Source organism: Enhydra lutris, unplaced genomic scaffold (assembly GCF_002288905.1).
Source record: "Enhydra lutris kenyoni isolate GAN:26980312 unplaced genomic scaffold, ASM228890v2 scaffoldscaffold1, whole genome shotgun sequence".
NCBI classification, from domain to species: domain Eukaryota; kingdom Metazoa; phylum Chordata; class Mammalia; order Carnivora; family Mustelidae; genus Enhydra; species Enhydra lutris.
Window position 1 is genome coordinate 59,105,662 of NW_019154085.1, and position 21,118 is coordinate 59,126,779.

The 21,118-nt window shown below is 33.5% G+C and overlaps 1 protein-coding gene across 4 annotated transcripts in view; it reads left to right on the plus strand.

Annotated features, from left to right (window-relative positions):
- The window catches only part of LOC111147104 (solute carrier family 4 member 10), a 292,076-nt gene that overhangs the window by 173,805 nt on the left and 97,153 nt on the right, over nt 1-21,118 (plus strand). For 2 of the 4 annotated variants that reach the window (XM_022503092.1, XM_022503036.1), the window contains exons 6-9: nt 1,350-1,538; nt 11,822-11,913; nt 12,886-12,975; nt 17,778-17,935. In XM_022503092.1, coding sequence (XP_022358800.1) covers nt 1,350-1,538; nt 11,822-11,913; nt 12,886-12,975; nt 17,778-17,935 — 529 coding nt within the window. The remainder of the gene's footprint in view (nt 1-1,349; nt 1,539-11,821; nt 11,914-12,885; nt 12,976-17,777; nt 17,936-21,118) is intronic. The other 2 variants (XM_022503235.1, XM_022503157.1) reach the window with 2 other exon arrangements.

Below are 21,118 nucleotides of genomic sequence, written 5' to 3' on the forward strand. Positions count from 1 at the left end.
GCTGCCTAGGCTGGAGGAGGGGAAGAGGAATGTCACCTGCTAGTGCTTTTGCTCTCAGAGAAATCTCCTGCCTTTCTGGTATACTTTCTAAGATTAGTCAATAAGTTTCCTTCACCTATATCTAAGGCACTTTTCAAACTGCTGTGTCTTCAGCTGAATTATTTAGAATGCTCTCTTTTTAGGAGTGGGAACTCAAGTTTCCTCTTGCCCTCAGGCTCCTCTGGAGTTAAGCCTGCTAATTTTAAAGGTCCTGGAGTTAAGGCCTGCTGGTTTTTAAAGGGAGAGGTTAAGGGGACTAGTCCTTGCAATGTGGTTCCTCAGTTCTAGGAGTGCCAGGTGTGGGGTCTGATCCTCTTGCCTTTCTATGTTTATGATGTCCCTCCTATCTGGGATTCATACTGCCAGGGGTTTGGTTCCCAACCACATCTTGCTTACCCTTTTGTATGTGGCCTTCTCTCTATGCCTAGCTGTGGAAGATCTGTTCTGCCAGTCTTCAGGTCATTTTCAGAGTTAGTTGTGTAAATGTCGCTATTGTTACAATGAATCTGTGCAACAAGGTAAGCTCAGGATCCTCCTACTTCACCATCTTCCCTCCTTCTTCCTACAATGACGTTTATTGAAGTGGTTTTGTATTACCAAGAAACTTAAAATTCCTTTACTCACCTATTTATTTTATAGGCATTTCTGACACTGCATATGTTAAATATCAATCTGCTTAATTACAGCCCTCTGAAATCTCACCTTTGTTCTTCGTTTTATAGTTCTAGGAGAACTCTTTAAATACATTTTCAAGGATGTTTTGAGGGGGCTGACTTATATGAGTGTAAGAGTTGTTTACTCTCCAAATGCAACCAACTAGATAGCTGCCTAAGTCTCCCTGCATCAGATTTTTACAGATGGACTTTTGTTCACTTAAAGAGAAAACACGGAAATCATTTTCTACTAGAAAAAGGGAAAAAACCATAACATAAAACATAAAAACATAAGCCACTTTACAATTTTAAACATACTAATTATATTAATATTACCCCTGCCACTGTTTTCTCCCATCAGTGTAAATAATAGAGAATATAAAGCACTTGTTCACAATGCAACTATGTCCATTTTAAAAATAATACTTCATGAAGTTATTACATATTTAAAGTTGAATGATTTATAGTAAAAATTTTCCCATCTTTTTTGTGCAACGTTTTAACAAAAAGTCACAACTTTCTGAGATTTTTAAAGGAATTCATCCTATTTTAAGATGAATCATGTTATCTGGAACATGTATATTTGGACTCAGTGGTTTGCTGCTTGCATACTGTGTTAATCTACCGTGCTAATCTTTTTTTGTCTTCCTTCTTCAGATATGGTCCTTGACCAACAAGTGAGCTCAGGTCAGCTCAATGAGGATGTACGCCACAGGGTTCATGAGGCACTGATGAAACAGCATCATCACCAGAATCAGAAAAAACTCACCAATAGAATTCCCATAGTTCGTTCCTTTGCTGATATTGGCAAGAAACAATCAGAACCAAATTCCATGGATAAAAATGGTAAATGTTTCTTTATTGTACTCTTTATGTTTATTATAGATATCTGAAATTTCAAAGTGCTTCCAAATTCTTTAAAACATATTTTATTTGAAAATGATCTATTGTAATACAGATTGTTGTAGTAGAGTTATTTCTTTTTATACATATATAGTCTGATTTTCAAGTATCAAATTGTAGAAATTTTAACAAAGAATTTAAATTTCCTGAAATGCTCATGAAAGAATGCAGAGGAAACTTTTATTTAATAAGCAGTTACACACTCAGATGCAACTCCATCGTCTTCACCCCACAACCTGAGAATGTAATATAATGCTTTGAATTATGAATTTTTAAAGTTAAAATGAATAATGGTCACCAGTTTCTGTTTGTGGAAAAGAGCTAATGTTTTCATGTTAATCATAGTCAACAAATTTCATGAGAGGCTATGATTAAAAAGACCAACTAGAACATTGCTTGTGGCTCTAACGTATGTTAAGCCTGATTTCCAGTTCATAGGCTCATTGGTGTTTGCAGTGCTACGTCTTCAATGCCCATGGAGCCACAGTGTACTTACTATCTTCACACACCAACACAGATGACATCAATCACTGATTTTGGCACTTATGACTTACTCTTTATGACTTGTGCGTTCAGACTGTTTTATCCTTCTTTTGTATTTTGTTCTCTCCTTGCATCTCTTTGAACCTTCATCGTTTGTGCTAAAGAAGTTGCTTAGGAATCTATCCTTTCCATTAATATTGTGAAGGAAGATAAAGTTATCATGAGGATGATAGGAATTTGTTAGACTTTCATCAGCTACACAAAGTCCCAGTTTTAAAAGATAAAAATTTAATGAAAAGTAATCTCAAATGTTGTACTAGAAAGACTCTGACTTGCACAAAAGCTTTAAAGCATGTATATTTCATCATGGACTATTTTATGTCATTTCACTCCTACTTTCAATAGCTGTAGTGATGCCTTAAATACAAATGCATGAAAATGAGTTTTCTTCACATTGTGCTTTAAATGGGATTTTTAAACCAATTTTCCTATTACTGAATCAAATATATGCATGTAGAAGAAATGCTTTGATAAATCAACAAAGATGATTAGATGTACTATTGTTTCAGAGCACAGAACTATTCTTTTTTTTTTAGATTTTTATTTTAGTTATTTGACAGACAGAGATCACAAGTAGGCAGAGAAAGAGAGGAAGGGAAGCAGGCTCTCCGCTGAGCAGAGAGCCCGATGTGGGGCTCGATCCCAGGACCCTAAGACCATGACCTGAGCCGAAGGCAGAGTCTTAACCCACTGAGCCACCCAGGCGCCCCGAGCACAGAACTATTCTTAATGGCAGAATGATTTTTGAAATACTCTTTGATTTTTTAAATCATTGTTGTCATATAGCAGTCTGTAGTTGTGCATACACAGGTATCTCCTGCTTTCTGAAAATTCACGTTGTGCCACTTCACTTTGGTTCTTTTTAAAGATTTATTTATTTGAGAAAGAAAGAGAGGGCACGCATGTATGTGTGCAAGTCGGGGGAGGTGCTGTGGGCGAGAGAGAGAGGGAATCTCCAGCAAACTCCCTTCTGAGCATGGAGTGCAATGCTGGGCTCAATCCCATGCCCCTGAGATCATGACCTGAGCTAAAATCGAGTTGGTCGCTTAACCCACTGATCCACCCAGGAGCCCCATGCAACTTCACTTTTATGAAAGACCTGCATTAGTACCTATTTTCATTAACCAAAAGAAATCCAGAGAGGATTTTGCTTTTATAAAAAAAAAAAAAAAGCTGTTATTATACTCTTGTAGGTCTTAAAAATGAAGTGGTACAAGGCAAACTTTCAGAAAGAAGGGTTTCATAGGAACATTACTTTTGTGTAGCAAGGGGAACTTTAGTAAGTTTAATTAAGTACTTTGTAACATATACCAACTTGTATTTATAGATTCCACTGAGCATTTTGAGAATTTATGCTTTGCTTTAAATCACATCATATATTCAATATATATTCATGTTCTAAATCACAAATTGCTTTAAAATATGCTATACATAAAAATGACAGAATAGGGATGCCTGGGTGACTCAGTCATTAAATATCTGCCTTCGGCTCAGGTCGTGATCCCAGGGTCCTGGGATCAAGTCCCATATCCGACTCCCTGCTCCGCGGGAGGATTGCTTCTCTCTCTCCTACTCCCCCTGCTTGTGTTTCCTCTCTCGCTGTGTCTCTCTCTGTCATATAAATAAATAAATGAATAAATAAAATCTTTAAAAAAAATGACAAGGTGAAGCTTTTATATTCTGAGACCTAATCTAAATGTAGTACTTTTATTAAGCTATGATACTAGAACTTACTTGGGTATGATGATATTAAAACAACAGATTCAGATATTTTACTAATTTTGACATTGGGCTTATGTCTACATGATTCTGAGGACCTTATTAAAATATTTCTCAGAACTATGTATGAATGCAAGCACATTTTAAAAAATTCTGCCTTCATTTGATTACTTTTAATAGAAATCATATAATAAAATGTATGTCTATAAGAAGGATATATGTTTATTTAAAAATGCAAGGCCTGGAGGTGCCTGGGTGGCTCAGTAGGTTAAGCCTCTGCCTTCAGCTCAGGTCATGATCTCAGGGTCCTGGGATCAAGCCCAGCATCGGGCTCTCTGCTAGGCAGGGAGCCTGCTTCCCCCCTTCTCTCTCCTCCTGCCTCTCTGCCTACATGTGATCTCTATCCAATAAATAAATAAAATCTTTGAAAAAAAAATGCAAGGCTTGTGGATTGTGAACTAGCCATAATTTGTATTTTAAATTTCACTGGGAATAATGTTTACCATAAAATGACTTTATTACATGTTATTTGTGGAGGGAAGAAGGTAATGAATTTACTGGATGACTAAATTTATTGTAATATCATGTAGACTTAGACATGCATTTGATACTGCCTTAAACTTCTGGTAGACATGAGAAGAAATGACAGAATTATAGCCTTGAATCACAAGTCTACATCTAGATACATAGAGATATAAAGTTTTCTGAAAGGCTACTTTTTGCCTTACTGAGGCAAATGCTTAGTTTTTCTGAAACTGGAATGTGAGTGGTTCTGAAGTAATTCTGTCACCATCTGTATAATCAGCCTATATCTAAACACGTAGAGATCTTTTTGAGGCACATATTAGGGTAATAAAAACTTGGAAACATTTCTAATAAGATTCATATACCCAATTAAGTATTGTTGTAGAGTATGCTGTCAGAAATGGTTTTCTAAGCCTAGGCTTATAACACTTCCTCGTGACTCTGTTTTGCTTCTTCATACACTTTGCATAATTATGTGTGTTGAGAATTCTGAAAATATGTATAGACTTCACCAATTTAGAGATAAATCTCCTATCCAGAAGTGAAAAAAAGTGTGAAAGACCTTTATTACTAAGGTTCTCAATCTACTTAGGAACTCTAAAAACTGACAAATTCTACATAAACAAACAAACCGAAATTCATAGCCATAAATATAGATCTGACATTGTTTCAAAATATGCAATGGAGATTTATTTTTTTGTGCAGTAGTACAGAGAGATGCAAAAGGATTTTAAGAAATCCAAAAAGGTGAAAATAATATTCTTATTATTTACAAAAAAATCCTTTCAGCAGAGTATTTCATGTAAAAATGGACTTTTCTCTTTTAAGATTATATAATGGGAATTAAATGGGATGAGGATTTTCTAGAAAGTTGAAACCAGAAAATATTTTCCTTCCCCAGCATAGGGATAAAAATAAGCCCCCTCTTGTTTTTAATATACTTTCACTTTTGGGACAAAACTATCAAAATTCCCTCAACAATGAACTGATATTTATGTAAAGAAGTTTAAAAGAGTCACATAGAATAAAGATTCTACTTCCTTAATTGACTTTTCCTTGAGCATTATTACCTTAGTAGTAATCCCAAGAGTTAACTAAATTCACATATTTCAGTCTGAGTCTCAAATGTGGATATTCCCCATTTTATAGATTTGATATGCAAGATAGTGATTTCCTTGCTCCTCTTCTCCCCAAGTCTGCACTGTTTTGTTTGTAACTTTTCTTTAGTGATTTGTGATAATTTGTCAGTCTCACCTCTAAATATGTTAGCTTTACTTCTTTATATAATTTTTTTTTCTTGGTGTTTGCACATTCTCTTAAGGGCTAAGTTGCGGGATGCTATGGCTTCACCATGCATTTGAATGCCGCCATGCTGTGTTTAACTTTCACTTTTCATTAAGCATCAAAACTGTGAGAATTAAATGTCTGATTCTGATGTTTCAATAAAAAGTGACAGTTACATTTGGCAAAACAACAGCAAAAAATAATAGAAAAATAGTATCTTCTTTAACATTAAAACTTTGAAAAAGATATGGGTGGAAAGTACTCAGAATAAATATATCAAGAATAGTCAATAATTCTTTGAAACTAGAAGGACTTTCTCAAGATAAAAATAACACTTGTGTTAAATGATCTGAAAAGTAAATGTATCATTATTTGTATTTATCATTCAGTTCATGCATTTGATTATGCCTTGAGACATTTGGATTACAAATCTAATATAAAATATTATTAACCGACTGATAACATTTATATATTTTAAAAGTAATTTCAGACTCAGGTGTTTGCTCAGGTGTAGGTTCTTCTCATTCCACTGTGTTCCACTGATAATTCTAACTCTATTCTTTTCCTCCAAACATCTTTTCTCTGTCCTGTTACAAATACTTTCCAGTGGCAACTTTTATTTAGGATCGCAAAAGGAGTTGCAGAGCTGAAGGTCTCTAACTTTCTTTCAAAACCACAGGTTACTGGAGAACATTTAGATTTAGAAGCATGGGATATGAGTTGATTCTGTAGGCCTGCGTAGATTCCAGCCCTTAAAATAATGTACGCATGTGTATTGTGCATGACTTTTATTTATGGCTTTTGGAAATCAGTTTTATCGCCTTATAAGCACTTCTTTTACAATGCTGTACTTTTTATTTTCAGATGTGTAATGTTTTTATGTGTTGAGATAGCTATATGCTTTTATGTTTTTTAAATACTGTGGTTTCATAAGTAAGGTACCAAAAAGTTTAAAGATTATTCCACATCATGTTCTACCTTCGAAGAAGAAAACCTAGACTTACGATTCTTAGAATTACTTGAGAGAAAACATGTTAAAAGATTCATGTAGATGTCAGAAGTAAACATTGTTATTCAATAAAGGTACTTTCCATTGTTTCGAAAAAAATCAAGGTGACTTGTTAACAAAAGTGACAGTTCTGTTCAGAGGCTATATTGTTGTTACTGAGTTTTGGAATATCAAGACTGGACATTAACAACAAAAATAGATGTACTATGATGTGTTTAAATTTATTGTTTCTTATATTACATTATTTTCAGGCATACTAATTTTTCTCCAAGTTTAATTATGTGCATACCTTTTATGTTTTTGAAATGTAGCTCACCTAATCAACATTTTCTAAATACTTAGCCTTTCTTTCTTCATGTTTTCTATTCCCATGAATAAATGTATTGTTACACATGTATGTAACCTTGTCATTCATCTTTATATTTCTTTATTTTGCTCTGTCTTGTGTCTGTCTCTAACAGGCTCATCTCATCTCTGTACCTCCCTCATCTCCTACCCTTTGGGTACTCTAAATGCGTTGAAGGTTTCTGAGGTAGTGTAAATCAGCTTGGTCTCAAGGTTAATAGTAATGTACCTTTATGTCTTCATCCCAGTTTCCTTCAATACGCATGAGCTTCAGTGGATTAAGCAGTAGCAAATAATGCTATACTTAAGCGATGTATTATTCTATTGATTTGAATTTGGCCAAATAGAAGTTAAAATCTGCTGTTTTACAATACTTATGTACGTAATTTATTTAAAGAAGAAGAAAACTATAGGTAAGGGCTTAAAATTAGTTAATATGATACTTTACAGATATTTTGAGAATGTATTTTACAGTTGCATTTCTATAATGAGATGCTTTAATATACTGACATTACTTAAAATAAAAAAATAGTACTTTGACATAATTTCATGTTCCTTCCTCACAACTTTATGAAGAGGGAAATGGCTATGCCAGTCTCACAATGGACTTAATGAAAAATTTGTGAAGTAATAAGTAGAATGACAGAACTTTCCTTTTCTGATTATCAGTTACTTAAATTGCTCTCAGTTTTCTCCTATGCTTGCCCCACATCTTTTATAATTTGCCCTGGAAAAATCCATGGTCTATAATAACTTTTTTTATCTAACTGATAGATGCTCCCTCATGAAAGTCCAGAGGAAAAAAGTGAATTCATAACTCAAAGGAAAATTAATTCAAACACTTGCTAATATGAATACTATATATTATGCACTTTGATTAATAAGACGCATGACAAATATTAGAGTTTTGGGTTTAAGATGGTGAACTAGTTGAGTTTAAAAGCCTGGAAAAATAGGGGCATCTGGCTTGTTCATTTGGTAAAGCATGTGATTCTTGTCCCTGGGGTCATAAGTTCAAGCCCCATGTTGGCTATAGAGCCCACTTTAAAAAAATAAATAAATTTATAAAAGCTTGGAAAATTAAACATATGTAGGATGATGTTAGGTTTCTTAAATGCTTATATTTATATACTCATGATCATTTCCCAGTTAATACTAATGGTGTCCACTTTTCATTTGTTTTTGAATAATCTACTCTAAATATAATTAGGCTACTGAGTTAATAAATGTCGCTTTCTCCCTCTCTTTTTGTTTTTTTTTTTTTTTTTGGGATAGCCATATTCATGCCTCAAAATTATTTAGATATTATAATAACAGATGTGATTAAACATTGAAATGACATTTATTTATAGGATATATTAATATGGGTAGTGATCAATGGATAAAATGAAGGTAATATAAAGAAATAAAGATATGTATGTTCAAAAGCATTGTGGCATAATGATTCGAAAGAGTATCATAAAAATTAGCATTCATTAAACTTCCACACATATATGTGAGTGCTAAATCCTAACCTTATTCGATTTTGTCCTGGAGGGAAAAATATCCCAACAAATTCTTTGTTATTCTATTAGAAAACATACTCTCACTTTTGTTGAAAGTAAAATCCTATACCTGAAAAATTGACATTCTGAGAATTATTATTGTTTTAAACATCAGAGAAAATAAGGGATGCCCTTTCAGAATCTATATTTATGATTCTTCTTTCGTAATAGTATTTAAGTTAATAAAAGTCGTTTTGAAGTCCAAGCCTATCCCCTTCCTCTGAAAGGCAGTAATTTTTGGAATAAACTAAAGAGATCAGTGTTTACAAGGACAAAGACTATAGTCATAAAATTTATTTTAATTTATGGAATTTTTGGCCATCCAACAGACTATACTTCATGATTTCAGTTATATACATCTACTAATATATAGATAGATCTAGATATATAACAAATACAATTTATGTCCCTTAAAGGCTTCTATTTTTTTTTTCAAAATAACCCAAACCAAACTTGTTAGTTTAATTTTTAAATGATAATATCTATCTGTTTTTCTGCATCCTGCCAAGTTTTCAGATACTACCTTGAAGATACAAACTTTTAATGTCTATTGTTTCATTTTAACAAATTAATATACATATCAAGAAATAAAACTTGGAGTTCCCTTTAAACTTTGCAGGACTCTTGATGTGATTAAGTATATTTATTACATTTACTACTTTATTTAACTATTACCTCTGAAGTGTAAAACATATCAAATTTGTGGTTTATATTTCTAGCATAGGTTGGTAGTTTGAATGCCTTTTTCCTATATTCTATTCACACCTCTAGAATTTAGAATTTACAAGAAATTCCCTATCATCTCCAATATCTTATACTAGTTAAGTACTCTCCACTAGGTCCTTATTCATACCGCTAAAAATAGTCATAGAGATACACTTCAAACCTCTTTCTGATTATCACCTTTATGAGGTAATATTTTGTAAAATTTTCATCTTAGAACAAAAATAGAATAGAACAATAAATCTCAAAGTGTTAGTATTTATAAGAGGAAATACAAATGCCAGTATTTTAAAGATATCACATGAGCTGATGGTAATTTGTAAAATATTCTGCTTTTAAAGTATATATATGAAAACACAAGCTATCCAATTTGTTCAGATTTTAAGTTATGGCATATTTTCTATCCAATTAAATCTCTTCAAAGTGGGTGATTTTGCATTGGGTTAACTCTCTTTTTGTATGTATTTGCTGATCGAATTAAATAATTGTCCCTCCACGCAGTTTTAGATCACATGAAATAAATTATTATAAGAAAGCCAATATATGTTTATCTCATTTTCCCATGCCTTGAATTTCACCTCTCAACTATACGGAACATTCAGTAAATTTAGGTTTAAATATATCTAATGTTCTAATTCATGAAAATATGGAGAAATGATGTGAAACTGGTGATTGAAGACATCTGTTAGTAGCACAAATGCATTATGTAAAAGGTTTTTTTAAATTACAGTTATTATTTTGAGAATGATAAATGAAATGGCTGCTAATGAACAGTTCACAGTCATAGCCGCACATGGCAGTTAGAAATGGGAGAATGAAAATAATTGATGCAGTTTACGTCTGTCATTTCTCTGAAGTTCATGTATCTCTTAGAATATGATATAAAAAAATAGAATATGATATAATCAGAATTTCTGCATATGGCTGGAGGTAAATTTGCTTTAAAAACTCATTTTTAATACGCTGGTTAATTGAACATAATAATAAAAACAAAAATTAAAAAAACAATAAAAGTTCAATTTTAAAATCTTCACCAAATGTATTATTTTAATTTGTATAGTGATAGCAGAGAAATATTGATGTTTTGGAAGAATCATAAGTTCATTATTTCTGGCAATATAGCAATTTTAAAACATAACAAAATTGTACGTATTAATGAATGACCCTTGCTTGAGAGGCTTAATCATTCCAAAAGCAAAATTACAGTTAATATTTGAAAGCAAATTATTAGATTTTAAGTCATTCTTGGTAATTTCTAGGTAACAAAGGGTAAGTGGGATATCAGGAAAGAATTTGAAGAAAAGGTTCTGTTTGTATATACACTAGTAGTTTAGAGAAGGTTGGATAAGTAGAGATTCTAGTAGGTGGAGAAGATGAGGCTAAAGGTGAACTTTGAATAAAACTGAAATTTAGGTAGGGTGCAGAGAAGAGGCAGGCAGAGAGAGGAGAGAGTATTCCTGTTGAAGGCTGAGGGGAATAAGAGCAGTTAAGTGGAGTCACTGAGTTATGGTCATAAATATAGTCAAGGCTTCAAAGCTGGGTTGCCATTACTCATTTCACAGCAAAAGTCGTAAGTGAGGGTGGGAGGAGGTTAGGGAAAAAGAAAGATGCAAGTGAAAGTAAGCAGAGCTTGTTAATTTTTACCATTTAATTGCTGAATATGGACAGATTTCAGATAAGCTGTGATTGAAAAAGATGTATTTCATGAATAGTGGAATTTAATTACCAATTGTCACATCCCCACCTCTACTGTCCATTTAACTAATAACATAAGCTTCCCTATAATGGGAAAAAACTACAAAGTAATTAAGTTGCTGGGTTAGTGTTAATGGAAAACTAACACAGTTCAAGATTATTGGTCTTTTCTCATGCAGGGCAATATCAGTATACTTACATAATTGAATATAACAAAGATAAAATCATATTCACAGGGTCTGTACTGTGTAAGGGAAAGTTACTTCTAACTGCCCCTGTCATACAGAAATCTCTAGATGTTTTCATCAAAGATTTTTTTCTCATTGTTTTCTTCAGGTGGAATAGAAGCTATGGATACGCTGTGTACTCAGCTATATCTGAATAAATAGAAAAATATTTGCCCTTTTAAAAAAATTACATTTTAAATTCTTCAGGTTGAGCTTAAATCATAGATGTCTATCTTGTCATATATATATATATATGTCATTTATATGTGTGTGTCATTAATTATGGACAAATTAGAACTCAATGATATTTCAAAACCATGATTAGATTTAAATATTTTATAGACAATCTTCTTCATAGAGAATAACTGTTCAGCTATGGAGTTTTAACCTGAGAATTGGCTTTCTTTTTCTTGACTGAATTCTCCCATTTCTATCTGTAACAGACAAATGATACTATTTGTATTGGTATAGATCTATTTATATTGACCCTTCATGCTTACCTCATAAACTCATTAAGAAACCTATGATAGCCTAGATGAATTCATATTTCACTCAATCTGTCTAGAATTATGTAAGTAATTGTTTGTATTCTGTAATAACAATTTCTTTTAGCAGGTCAGGTTGTTTCTCCTCAGTCTGCTCCAGCCTGTGTTGAAAATAAAAACGATGTGAGCAGAGAAAACAGCACTGTTGACTTTAGCAAGGTAAGCTTTTCTCTCTCATTTAATAAGCCACTGAGTTATTACTAGAAATTACTACCCATTTTAAGAGGCGTGGACACAACTTTTTGCATGCACTTTTTTTTTTATTTCTTAGCCAAAGCTTGATACTGTTAAAGATGATGTTAGCATTCAAATTCACATGTAACATTTTGCTTATTCACAAAACCAAATGTGTAAGTTTATGTATAGTGTTCAGGTTTCAGCCACTTGGTATAATATATCTCTTATAGAAAAAAAGGAGAGCTGGACTTCACAGAGAAGTTAACAGAAGTTTATTGTTCAAAACTATTGCTGGTTATTTTTTTTCAAAATCGTTTTTCTCCTATTTGTGGAAAAACAAACCATATGATATAAACTTCACTGTGGTGATCGAGGAAGGCCTTAGTGTAAGGAAACACTAGAACCTAGTAAGACTGAATAGAGGTTTGAATAAAAACATAATAACAACTGACTCTGTTGAGGGATACATCTACAGAGAGACAATTCAAATGAAATCATTGACTTGAACATATTCTAAGAAAATAGAATACATGTGATTTGGGTTAGCAAGTTCCCGACAGTGTATCTGTGCTATTGTAGGTTATGGCAAACTAACACTTGACCAGGAAAGAGGAGTTTCCATATTAATGAAAAATAAAGAGGGTCAACGATTCTTTTTATCTGAGTGGCTGAAACAGTAATAACCCAGAGTGATGTTTTTTTTCCCCTGAAAGCACTTAGCACTGGCAATGACTGTAACAGTGGGAGGAGGTGGGAATGGGAGGCAGAGTAGAAGTTGCCTGCATCGAGCTTCTGAAGATGAATGGCGATCAGCTCCCTGTTGCTGTTTCAGAATGCCTCTGCCAGTGCCTAAACGGTCTAGGTCTAGTCGTGTGCATGTTCTCCCTCTGGTGCCTGGTGGAGTCTCCATGGGAGCACGGTGTACCAGCTTAAGTCTGTTAATTATGCGTGCAGGGACTGGGAGGCCAACAAAAGGGGCATACTAGTCCCTGTGGGATGAAACAAAGGCATGAAAAAGGACCTCCACACCAGCAAGAGAGAGAGGTGAGGGCATACTCGGGCTATCTTTCTACAGTGGTTCCAAGCTCATTTCACCATATGGAGGCATGCGATTCAAATATTAAGCCAGTTCAAATGTATTATTCCATTTCCGCTCCAAATAACATATCTTCTTAAAGCATTACATCTTCATTCATCTGCGAGTTGGAATAAAATTGTCACAAACTGCCATACATTTAATTTCTGAAATTCTTCATTTGAAACAATATCTTAAAAGCAATGACATAGAAAGTTGCTTACTTATTTATGCAGGCACTAACAGTGTAACAGGAGCACATTTAACACTCTCAAAAACAATGATAATGTATCACATCCTTTGAAATAAACTACCTTTTAACTTTTTTCAAGGATATAACCCCTTGACACTGAATTTTATATCTCCATATCATTTTGCTTTTAGTTCTCTGACCTATCTTTGCAGCCTTCACAAATGCTTTATCACATCTGAAAGAAAATGGATACTGTCAGTCGGAGAGAGTAGTCTTATCTTCAGGTCTCCCCCCCGCCCTTGCCAAACAATTAGAACTACAGAAGAGAGAAAAATATATAATCTTTCCTTTAATCCTTGTCTTCCTTATCGCATTTCCAATCAGTGGTCCATTTCATCTTTTAACAGGCAAGTGAAATTTCTACAGCCTTCTACTCAGTGCCAACCATCTCTATTCCCCAGTTTCTTGTCCATATCATGGCACATTGTAAAGAACATGGCTTTTGAGAAAGAACATCAAATCTTGAATCCTAACTCTAACATTTATAAGCAATCCGATCTTGGAGAAGTTCTCTGAAGTTCAGCTTTCTCATATGTAAAATAAGAACAATATTGCTTATTTCTAATTTTGCTGTAAAAATCAAAGGAGGTAATATAGAGAGCCTGGCAGAGTGCTGAGCATATAGCAGATCATCAATAAAAAGTGGTTTTTATTATCGTCATTGTTGTTGTTTTAATATTAGTTGAAATAGCATAAAAAATAACTACTAGACCAAAAATTTAATATGTTTTGGTCCCCCCTGGATATCTGGTGCCTTGAATGGTGCTTGGAATGTACTTGTTGAATGAATCCTATGAGATTTAATGTAATTCAAGCCTTTAGTTCTGGAACTTTTTTCCAAGTAATACTTCTTACCTTATAACCTGAGAGGGCAGAGTAATAGGGTTTGGAAAGAACAAATATGATCTATCATTACAGAAACAAATTTTAGTGCCAGATTTTACAGGCATATGAATTAAGTGTTTTTAGCCCTGATGATTTCAGTTTGGTAGTGAATTTTATGGAAGTTCAGCTAGTCTCTAGGTTACTTTGACTATGTTAATATTTAAGCTTTATTAGGTAGGTTGCAAAACCCAGTAGAAATTTGAGATGTTAAGGGGGAAAAAAAGTCTTTATTCATTTTATGTGACCTAATACTGTATCCTAGGTACATTAAATCTATATGTTTTTAACCCTTCCAATAGATAAGCTCATCAAATTTATTAATTTGTGGAATGTTTTTGAATATAAGCTGAGGTTGTCAGGTTTTTGCTTCCAATAAGTGCTTTTAAAAAGCAGATGTGTCAAAAGTCTATTGCTTTTTGTTTTTTAAACTGACATGTAGAGGATGGCTATTTTAGTGTTTCCCAGGGTGTTGGTGGTGTTTATTTCAAATGACCCAAAGAAGACTTCACATTATTTTCTATGTAGAAGGAACTTTCTTCTGCATCTATCTTTGTATGTGAAACATATTACAATACATGGATTTTCAATTCCTCGAACTGTAGGAAACCTTAGCAATCTTCTCATTTAGGAAGTGAGAAAGCTGAATTCCAGAGAGAGTTAGAGAGCTGCTCAAGATCACTAGCTGGTTAGGGTCACAACACCATCTCTCCTCAGAGAATCACTATTAATTTTCTAGTACTTTCCCTAATGGGCTTAAGACTTAAACTTTCTCCTTAAAGTCCCATCACTGTTTCCTTCACATCTCAGCACATGGCTTGTCCAGACACTTCTTGTTCTGCCATGATCTTCTGTCCAACCTTGTTCCCTAGAGATATACCTGTTTCTCACTTGCAGCTCACGTACCAAATGCAGAATAAAACATCTTCCCCTTAGCGTAAAGGTCTAAAGAGCCCAGAAGCATGGGTGTGAATCCATATTCATTAGAGCATATACCTTGATTACTTCAAGGTCCTATTCAGAGAACCAGAAAATTCTAGTTTCATTATGTTCCTTTCAGCTGTTTGACTCCACTTAAGGATTGTCTTAGAGATATAATTCAGCCTAGTTCTTCAGAGCAGTTTTAGGTATTTGTAATTTTATAAAAGGTTAAATTATGGTTCTTAAATATGATCTCTGTTATATTAAAAGGTAGCTAGATTGTCAGGGTTCTTCTGAATAATATAATAGCCCAAATACAAAAATATAGGGCTAATGCAAGAATAACATAATATATAATTGCATAATATAATAATAAATTAGATAATGTATTATATAATCTATCACTCTCAAATATGACTATCCCAAGAGTAATCTAATGTAATGAGTATAATATAATGGCTATTCCAGATATATATTATTTCGCTATAAATTATTACATTTTAAATCAAAATTTGCTAAACCTGAAATTATGCTGTTTCTAAATAACAGGTAAAAATTGATGATATATTAGGTTTTATGTAATGCAAAAGAAATTCAAATGCTAGGATCATATATTTCCTTTTGTAAAATTGGAGTATTTTAGCACACTATATAGTCCTTGATTTAATTAAATTGGATCTTAAGACATTTATTTGTATGATTGCCACCAGCCTGAGGCACAGACTTCAGTGATAGAGGCTTTGGCATTTGTCTAGCAATAAATGAGTTTATAGAAACTCATTTTGGGTAGAACTTAAATTTCTCAGTAAAGTTATGACAGGTATTGCCAATATAATTCATATTTATCAACTACACATTTTCTTAAAAAGCTGTTTTCTCACTTTAAATTTTATTCCAGTGTATTAACATTGTATAATTGTTTTTTCCATCAAGAGAAAAAAACTTAGTTGCTTACTTTCTAAGTCCCTAAAAGACCTATGAAGATATATTGTGCTTTTGTCAAAGGGCTAATAGTGTATAGGTAATCTTTTATTCCCTTCTTGAAAATTTATGCATTATTGTAAAATTGTAAAGCATTACTAATTTAAAGCATTTTCAATATGTGCATTTCTTCTAGCTACAAAAATAAAAATGAAAATATGATAATAATTCCCCTGAAATTTAACCTTCTATTATTAAGGTAAATAAATACTTTGTATTTATAAATTAAAAAGTTAGATTCCATTAAAGGAAAATATCTACCATGTAATATCCCAATGCATATGTTTTATGAGTTTACAAATTTATATTTGGAAATATATTTGTAGAATAAAAACTTTGGAATTTATAATATTTGTCATAATTTTTTATAGGCAGTTTTGCTTTTTAAATAATTTTTTTCTTTAAAATAGAACCTGGGTTCTATTTAATGTTTTTAGTGGAGTATTACAGATTATTTTTATGTTTAATCCTTGTGATAAAATGTGTACTTCATATAACAGGATTTATGTTTTATGGCACCCTTATCTTACAGAAAAATTAAGTAGTTATAAACCTCTAACTAGCTATGCTGAGGTCTTGATTTCAGAAAGTAACATATTTAATGTAGTCACTACAGTCTGGCTATGGACTTCCTAAGGTACTCATCCTTAAATTTTTTTCATTTTAAACTTCTTGGAAAAAATCTTCTCAAATCATTAAATTTGCAAAAGAAAAAAATCTTCTTAACCTCACCTGTGTTTGCCAGAGCTCTTTTCTCTTTCTCTTGGCTATCCCGACTTTGACCTTGGGCCCCCATTTCATTAACAGGAGAGCATAAAACCAATTACTAAGGCAGATAAACTCTTATTTTCCCTACAAACAGATACCCATAAAGAGCAACTCAACTGAATTAGAAACAAGAAATAGGCCTTGTGAAATTGACTTTAGAGTCACTGCTTGGTTTTCACTGAGGACCTGTGCATAAAAATTGATATTTACTCTTAAGAATGTTTTACAGTCATTTTCCAGAATTCACCTTTTAAGCATTTCTTCTTGTTAGTGATCACTTTTGTTTTGTGTGCATTCATTTCAATCACAGACATCTCATATCAGAAATTCAACTATCGTTCTTCAGCAACTTCAAATGTTAATACCTCTATTGTTTTCTTTACTCTGCTATATCTAAATTCTAATTTCTGATGAGAAATTGAAATTGAAGAATAATCAGGCCAAATATAGAGTGTAAAAGATATAGAAAAACTAGAAGAAAGATGGAGACTAAAGTCATAATTTATGCTGTAAGGAGAAAAATGGTCACATTTCTTTTGAAATAGGCATATTTTGAGTATTAATTGAAATGTGCAGGAAATTAAGATAACATAGTATAAATCTTCTAAATCTGTTGGTCAATACAAATTAAATTATGATTAAAGAATATTCATTTACTGGAACACATACATTTTTCTCCCTGAAAATTTCAAGATTGCTGATGCTAAGAAGTGTCTTTTAAAAACATGAAATAGAGAAACTAGAGTATCAGCTTATTTATGAGAAAATAGAAAAATACACGAGAAAAAAGTTATTATTTTTAAAGGGCAAATGAGATGTTAAACTATTTTAAAACTTTATTTACGTTATATTTATAAAAACTATATTTATTTCACCTACGTTTATTGATGGATTACCGTGTATGAAGCGCTGTGCTAGGATATGATTTAGCTAATTTTGATTTATATTACTTTGTGATACTCTCAGGTTGATCTGCATTTTATGAAAAAGATTCCTCCAGGTGCTGAGGCTTCAAACATCCTAGTAGGGGAGTTGGAGTTCTTGGATCGAACTGTAGTTGCGTTTGTCAGGTTGTCTCCTGCTGTGTTGCTTCAAGGACTGGCTGAAGTCCCAATTCCAACCAGGTAAAAAGTATCAGAGCATCATCTGCATTTTTCTTAAACATTTTTTTTTTTAAATAAATCCCCCCTCAAACCAAAACCAAACCAAACCAAACCAAATGGAAAAACAAGGAGTAAATATAATTTCCTTTGAATGTTTTTTCTAGAAACTAATGTGTCATTCACAAAATCATTTCTTCTTGTTTGTGGGAGAGGAGAAAAAATATTTCAAAAATTACTCTGTTCTTTCCTCCCTCTTCTCAAACTCCAGTGTTTTCTTTCAGGCTTGCTTGTCAACTCTGAATGCCCTGGTCTGTATCACCACATAAGTCATTTCTTATAAGGTTGGTAAAAACGGTAAAGTGTTAGGATTGCCTCAAAGATTGCATGAGACTGTAGGCTGGTCAGACTCAGAAAGGTAAAGGTTTTGAAGGCTTAGCTTATGCTCAAATGAGTCAGCCTTCCGAGTACATGTGAGTGCCATCCTTAAGAGATGTCTATCTAATATACTGTGTATTTCCATCTCAGGCACAGTATGCTTCCCATACCCAGAATCTGAAAATCATTGGTAACAGCATTGTGGTACTGTGGTTGAATTCAAATCAAAAGTACAAATTTAGGGGGCCCAGGTGGCTCAGTTGGTTGAGCGACTGCCTTCAGCTCAGGTCATGATCCTGGAGTCTGAGGATGAAGTCCCGCATTGGGAATCCCTGCTCAGCAGGGAGCCTGCTTCTCTCTCTGACCCTCCCCGCTTCATGCTCTCTCTCTCTCTCTCATAAATAATAAATAAATAAATAATCTTTAAAAAAATAGTACAAATTTAATTTGATTACCTAAACTTATTTTCCATTTAACTACACATAAAAACTAACAACTTAGGGATAATACAAACCAAATTACATTGTTTATCACTTATCTCTATTTTGTAGATAATATATATGTCCATGGGCAAAATTGTGATGGAAAAGAAGACTCTTGACTTTAGCATGTTATGTTCCTAGTAGTTCATCCAGGGGATCTTGCTTCCTTCCTTTTTCCCTCTATTAAATGGGATTTCTATATACAGACAGCTGTTTGTATTCCCACAGTAGCACCTACTCCATTTCCCTCGTGATTGGTGACTTTGGTTGATGCTATGACTGTTTCAGGTCCTATTAGTATGCTTCCCCTTCCAAACACTGAATGCCTCTGCTAATTTAAAATGATGCAAAGTTCAGGTGCTATGGTACTGGGTTTGTAAAAACGTTTCCTCTTATGGACCTTTGGCCTTAACTAAAAACACAGAAGATTGCATCACTCTGTGCTTTATGGACAAGATATTCCAAAAATATGGAACAGTTTCCCAGGAGAGGCCTCATTTCATTAGAGCTCAGCTGACTAATACTGGATTTGGTGTTCAAGTACCTATCGCTGGGTCTGCATGGGGGGCTCAGGTGCTTAAGTGACCAACTTTTGATTTCTGCTCAGGTCGTGATCTCAGGGTTGTGAGACTGAGCCCTGTATGTCAGACTCCATGCTGGGTGTGGTACCTGCTTAAGATTCTCTCCCACCCTCCGCTTGCACCCCCCCCCCACAACACTCACACACAGTACCTATCCCTGAATCTGTGACAGGAACAGATCTGAAGCAGGAGCCTGGTTACCACTCAGGTTATAGAAAGAAGTGTCTGTTCATCCTGTTGGACGGCTACTCAGAGTTCTGATATATGCCAACTTTTATTAAAAAAGAGTGACGATGTCCTGAGCACATTAAAGTGGCATCTGACTATGATTAGACTGCATTTTCTTTATACACCTTGTGACCTGTTCAGAGTTTCTGGGAATTTGGGAACTGGATTTAAGATGTCAGACTTACTAATTGTAGAGATAGTATTTTAGTAGTTTAAAATTCCTTTTCAGTCGTCCAAGCAGTGCATTCCCTTTCCACCATTTAGGAAGATGTCTGATGAAATTCTGCGTCAGTGATGGCTCTGTATGACAAGGATAGTTCCTGTGTTTAAAAGAAAGAAAAGAAAAATTCCCAGGAGTACAGAAAAGCCTTAATAGGGTTATATACCCTCACTTTGAAAACTGTCAAGGTTTAGGTGACCTCATTTCATACTGACATAGTAAAATATGTGTAGAGAACAATGGAGGAGAAATTAGGGGCACAGGAGAGCCACTGTATAAGGAGAGATTAAAAAGACTAGACTATTTAGTTTGGAAAGGTGAAAAATGGAAGAAGATTAGTTAGACAAATAGAATAAAGCAAGCTGTCCGAGGTTCCTAATTATTGTCTCTTAGGGGGACAAAAGGGCACACCATGAATATAATAGCAACACATAGTAAAAATGTCAGAAAATAAATTTTTAGGACTTTATAAATAGCCCATGGAGTAGAAACCTGAAAAATGGCAAGATGTACATAGGTTACAATTTCTTGAAAGTATTATAGTTGATAAAGCCCCTGCCACCACATTAAGCTATTCCTGTTTTAAATTTATAGTGGGCATTTCTGTGTAGTAGAAATTGACTTGCAATCAGGTACAGCTGACAAAAAATTAATGTCAGACTTTCCAAGACTGTATAATATATGCTTTACATAAAAACATGCACAATCGCTAAAGTTTGTAACTAAATGAAGGGTAAGGTTATAGTATATGTTTCTTTAAAGCTTATGAAACTATGATTCTTCACATTTAAGAGCATAAACCATTTAACAAATTAATACCACTGAATTATATTGCAGAATATATGGCATTTAAAAATTTTCACGATTTCACTGTAGCATTGACCTTTTCAGAGACAAGACAATTACCAGTCCTCCAAAGTCAGAGCATGTACTGATTTCTTCAAAATCTCCAGTTGTGCTGGTAACTTTACTAGGCTTTCAGTCTAATTTAGATGGAATACTGCAATGCAGCCTGTATTTTTATTCCCCCATAATCAGAATTAATAGATCATTAACTCTCTATCTTTTCTTACTAACTGATCTTTGATTCTTGACAATAATTTTTTCAATTTAATGTAGATGTTACATATACCTACTGTTTTTTTATTATATGTTCTTGCTTTGTTTATAATATTATATTACCTTTTTCTTCCTTACCTCATTCTATAATTTGCATATTAGTGAGTTCTTCCTTGTAATTCAGAAAGATTTAATCATACTTTACTTTTCTCACCTTCCTCCTCTAAGGATTATAGAATCCTTAAAATTTTCACTACCT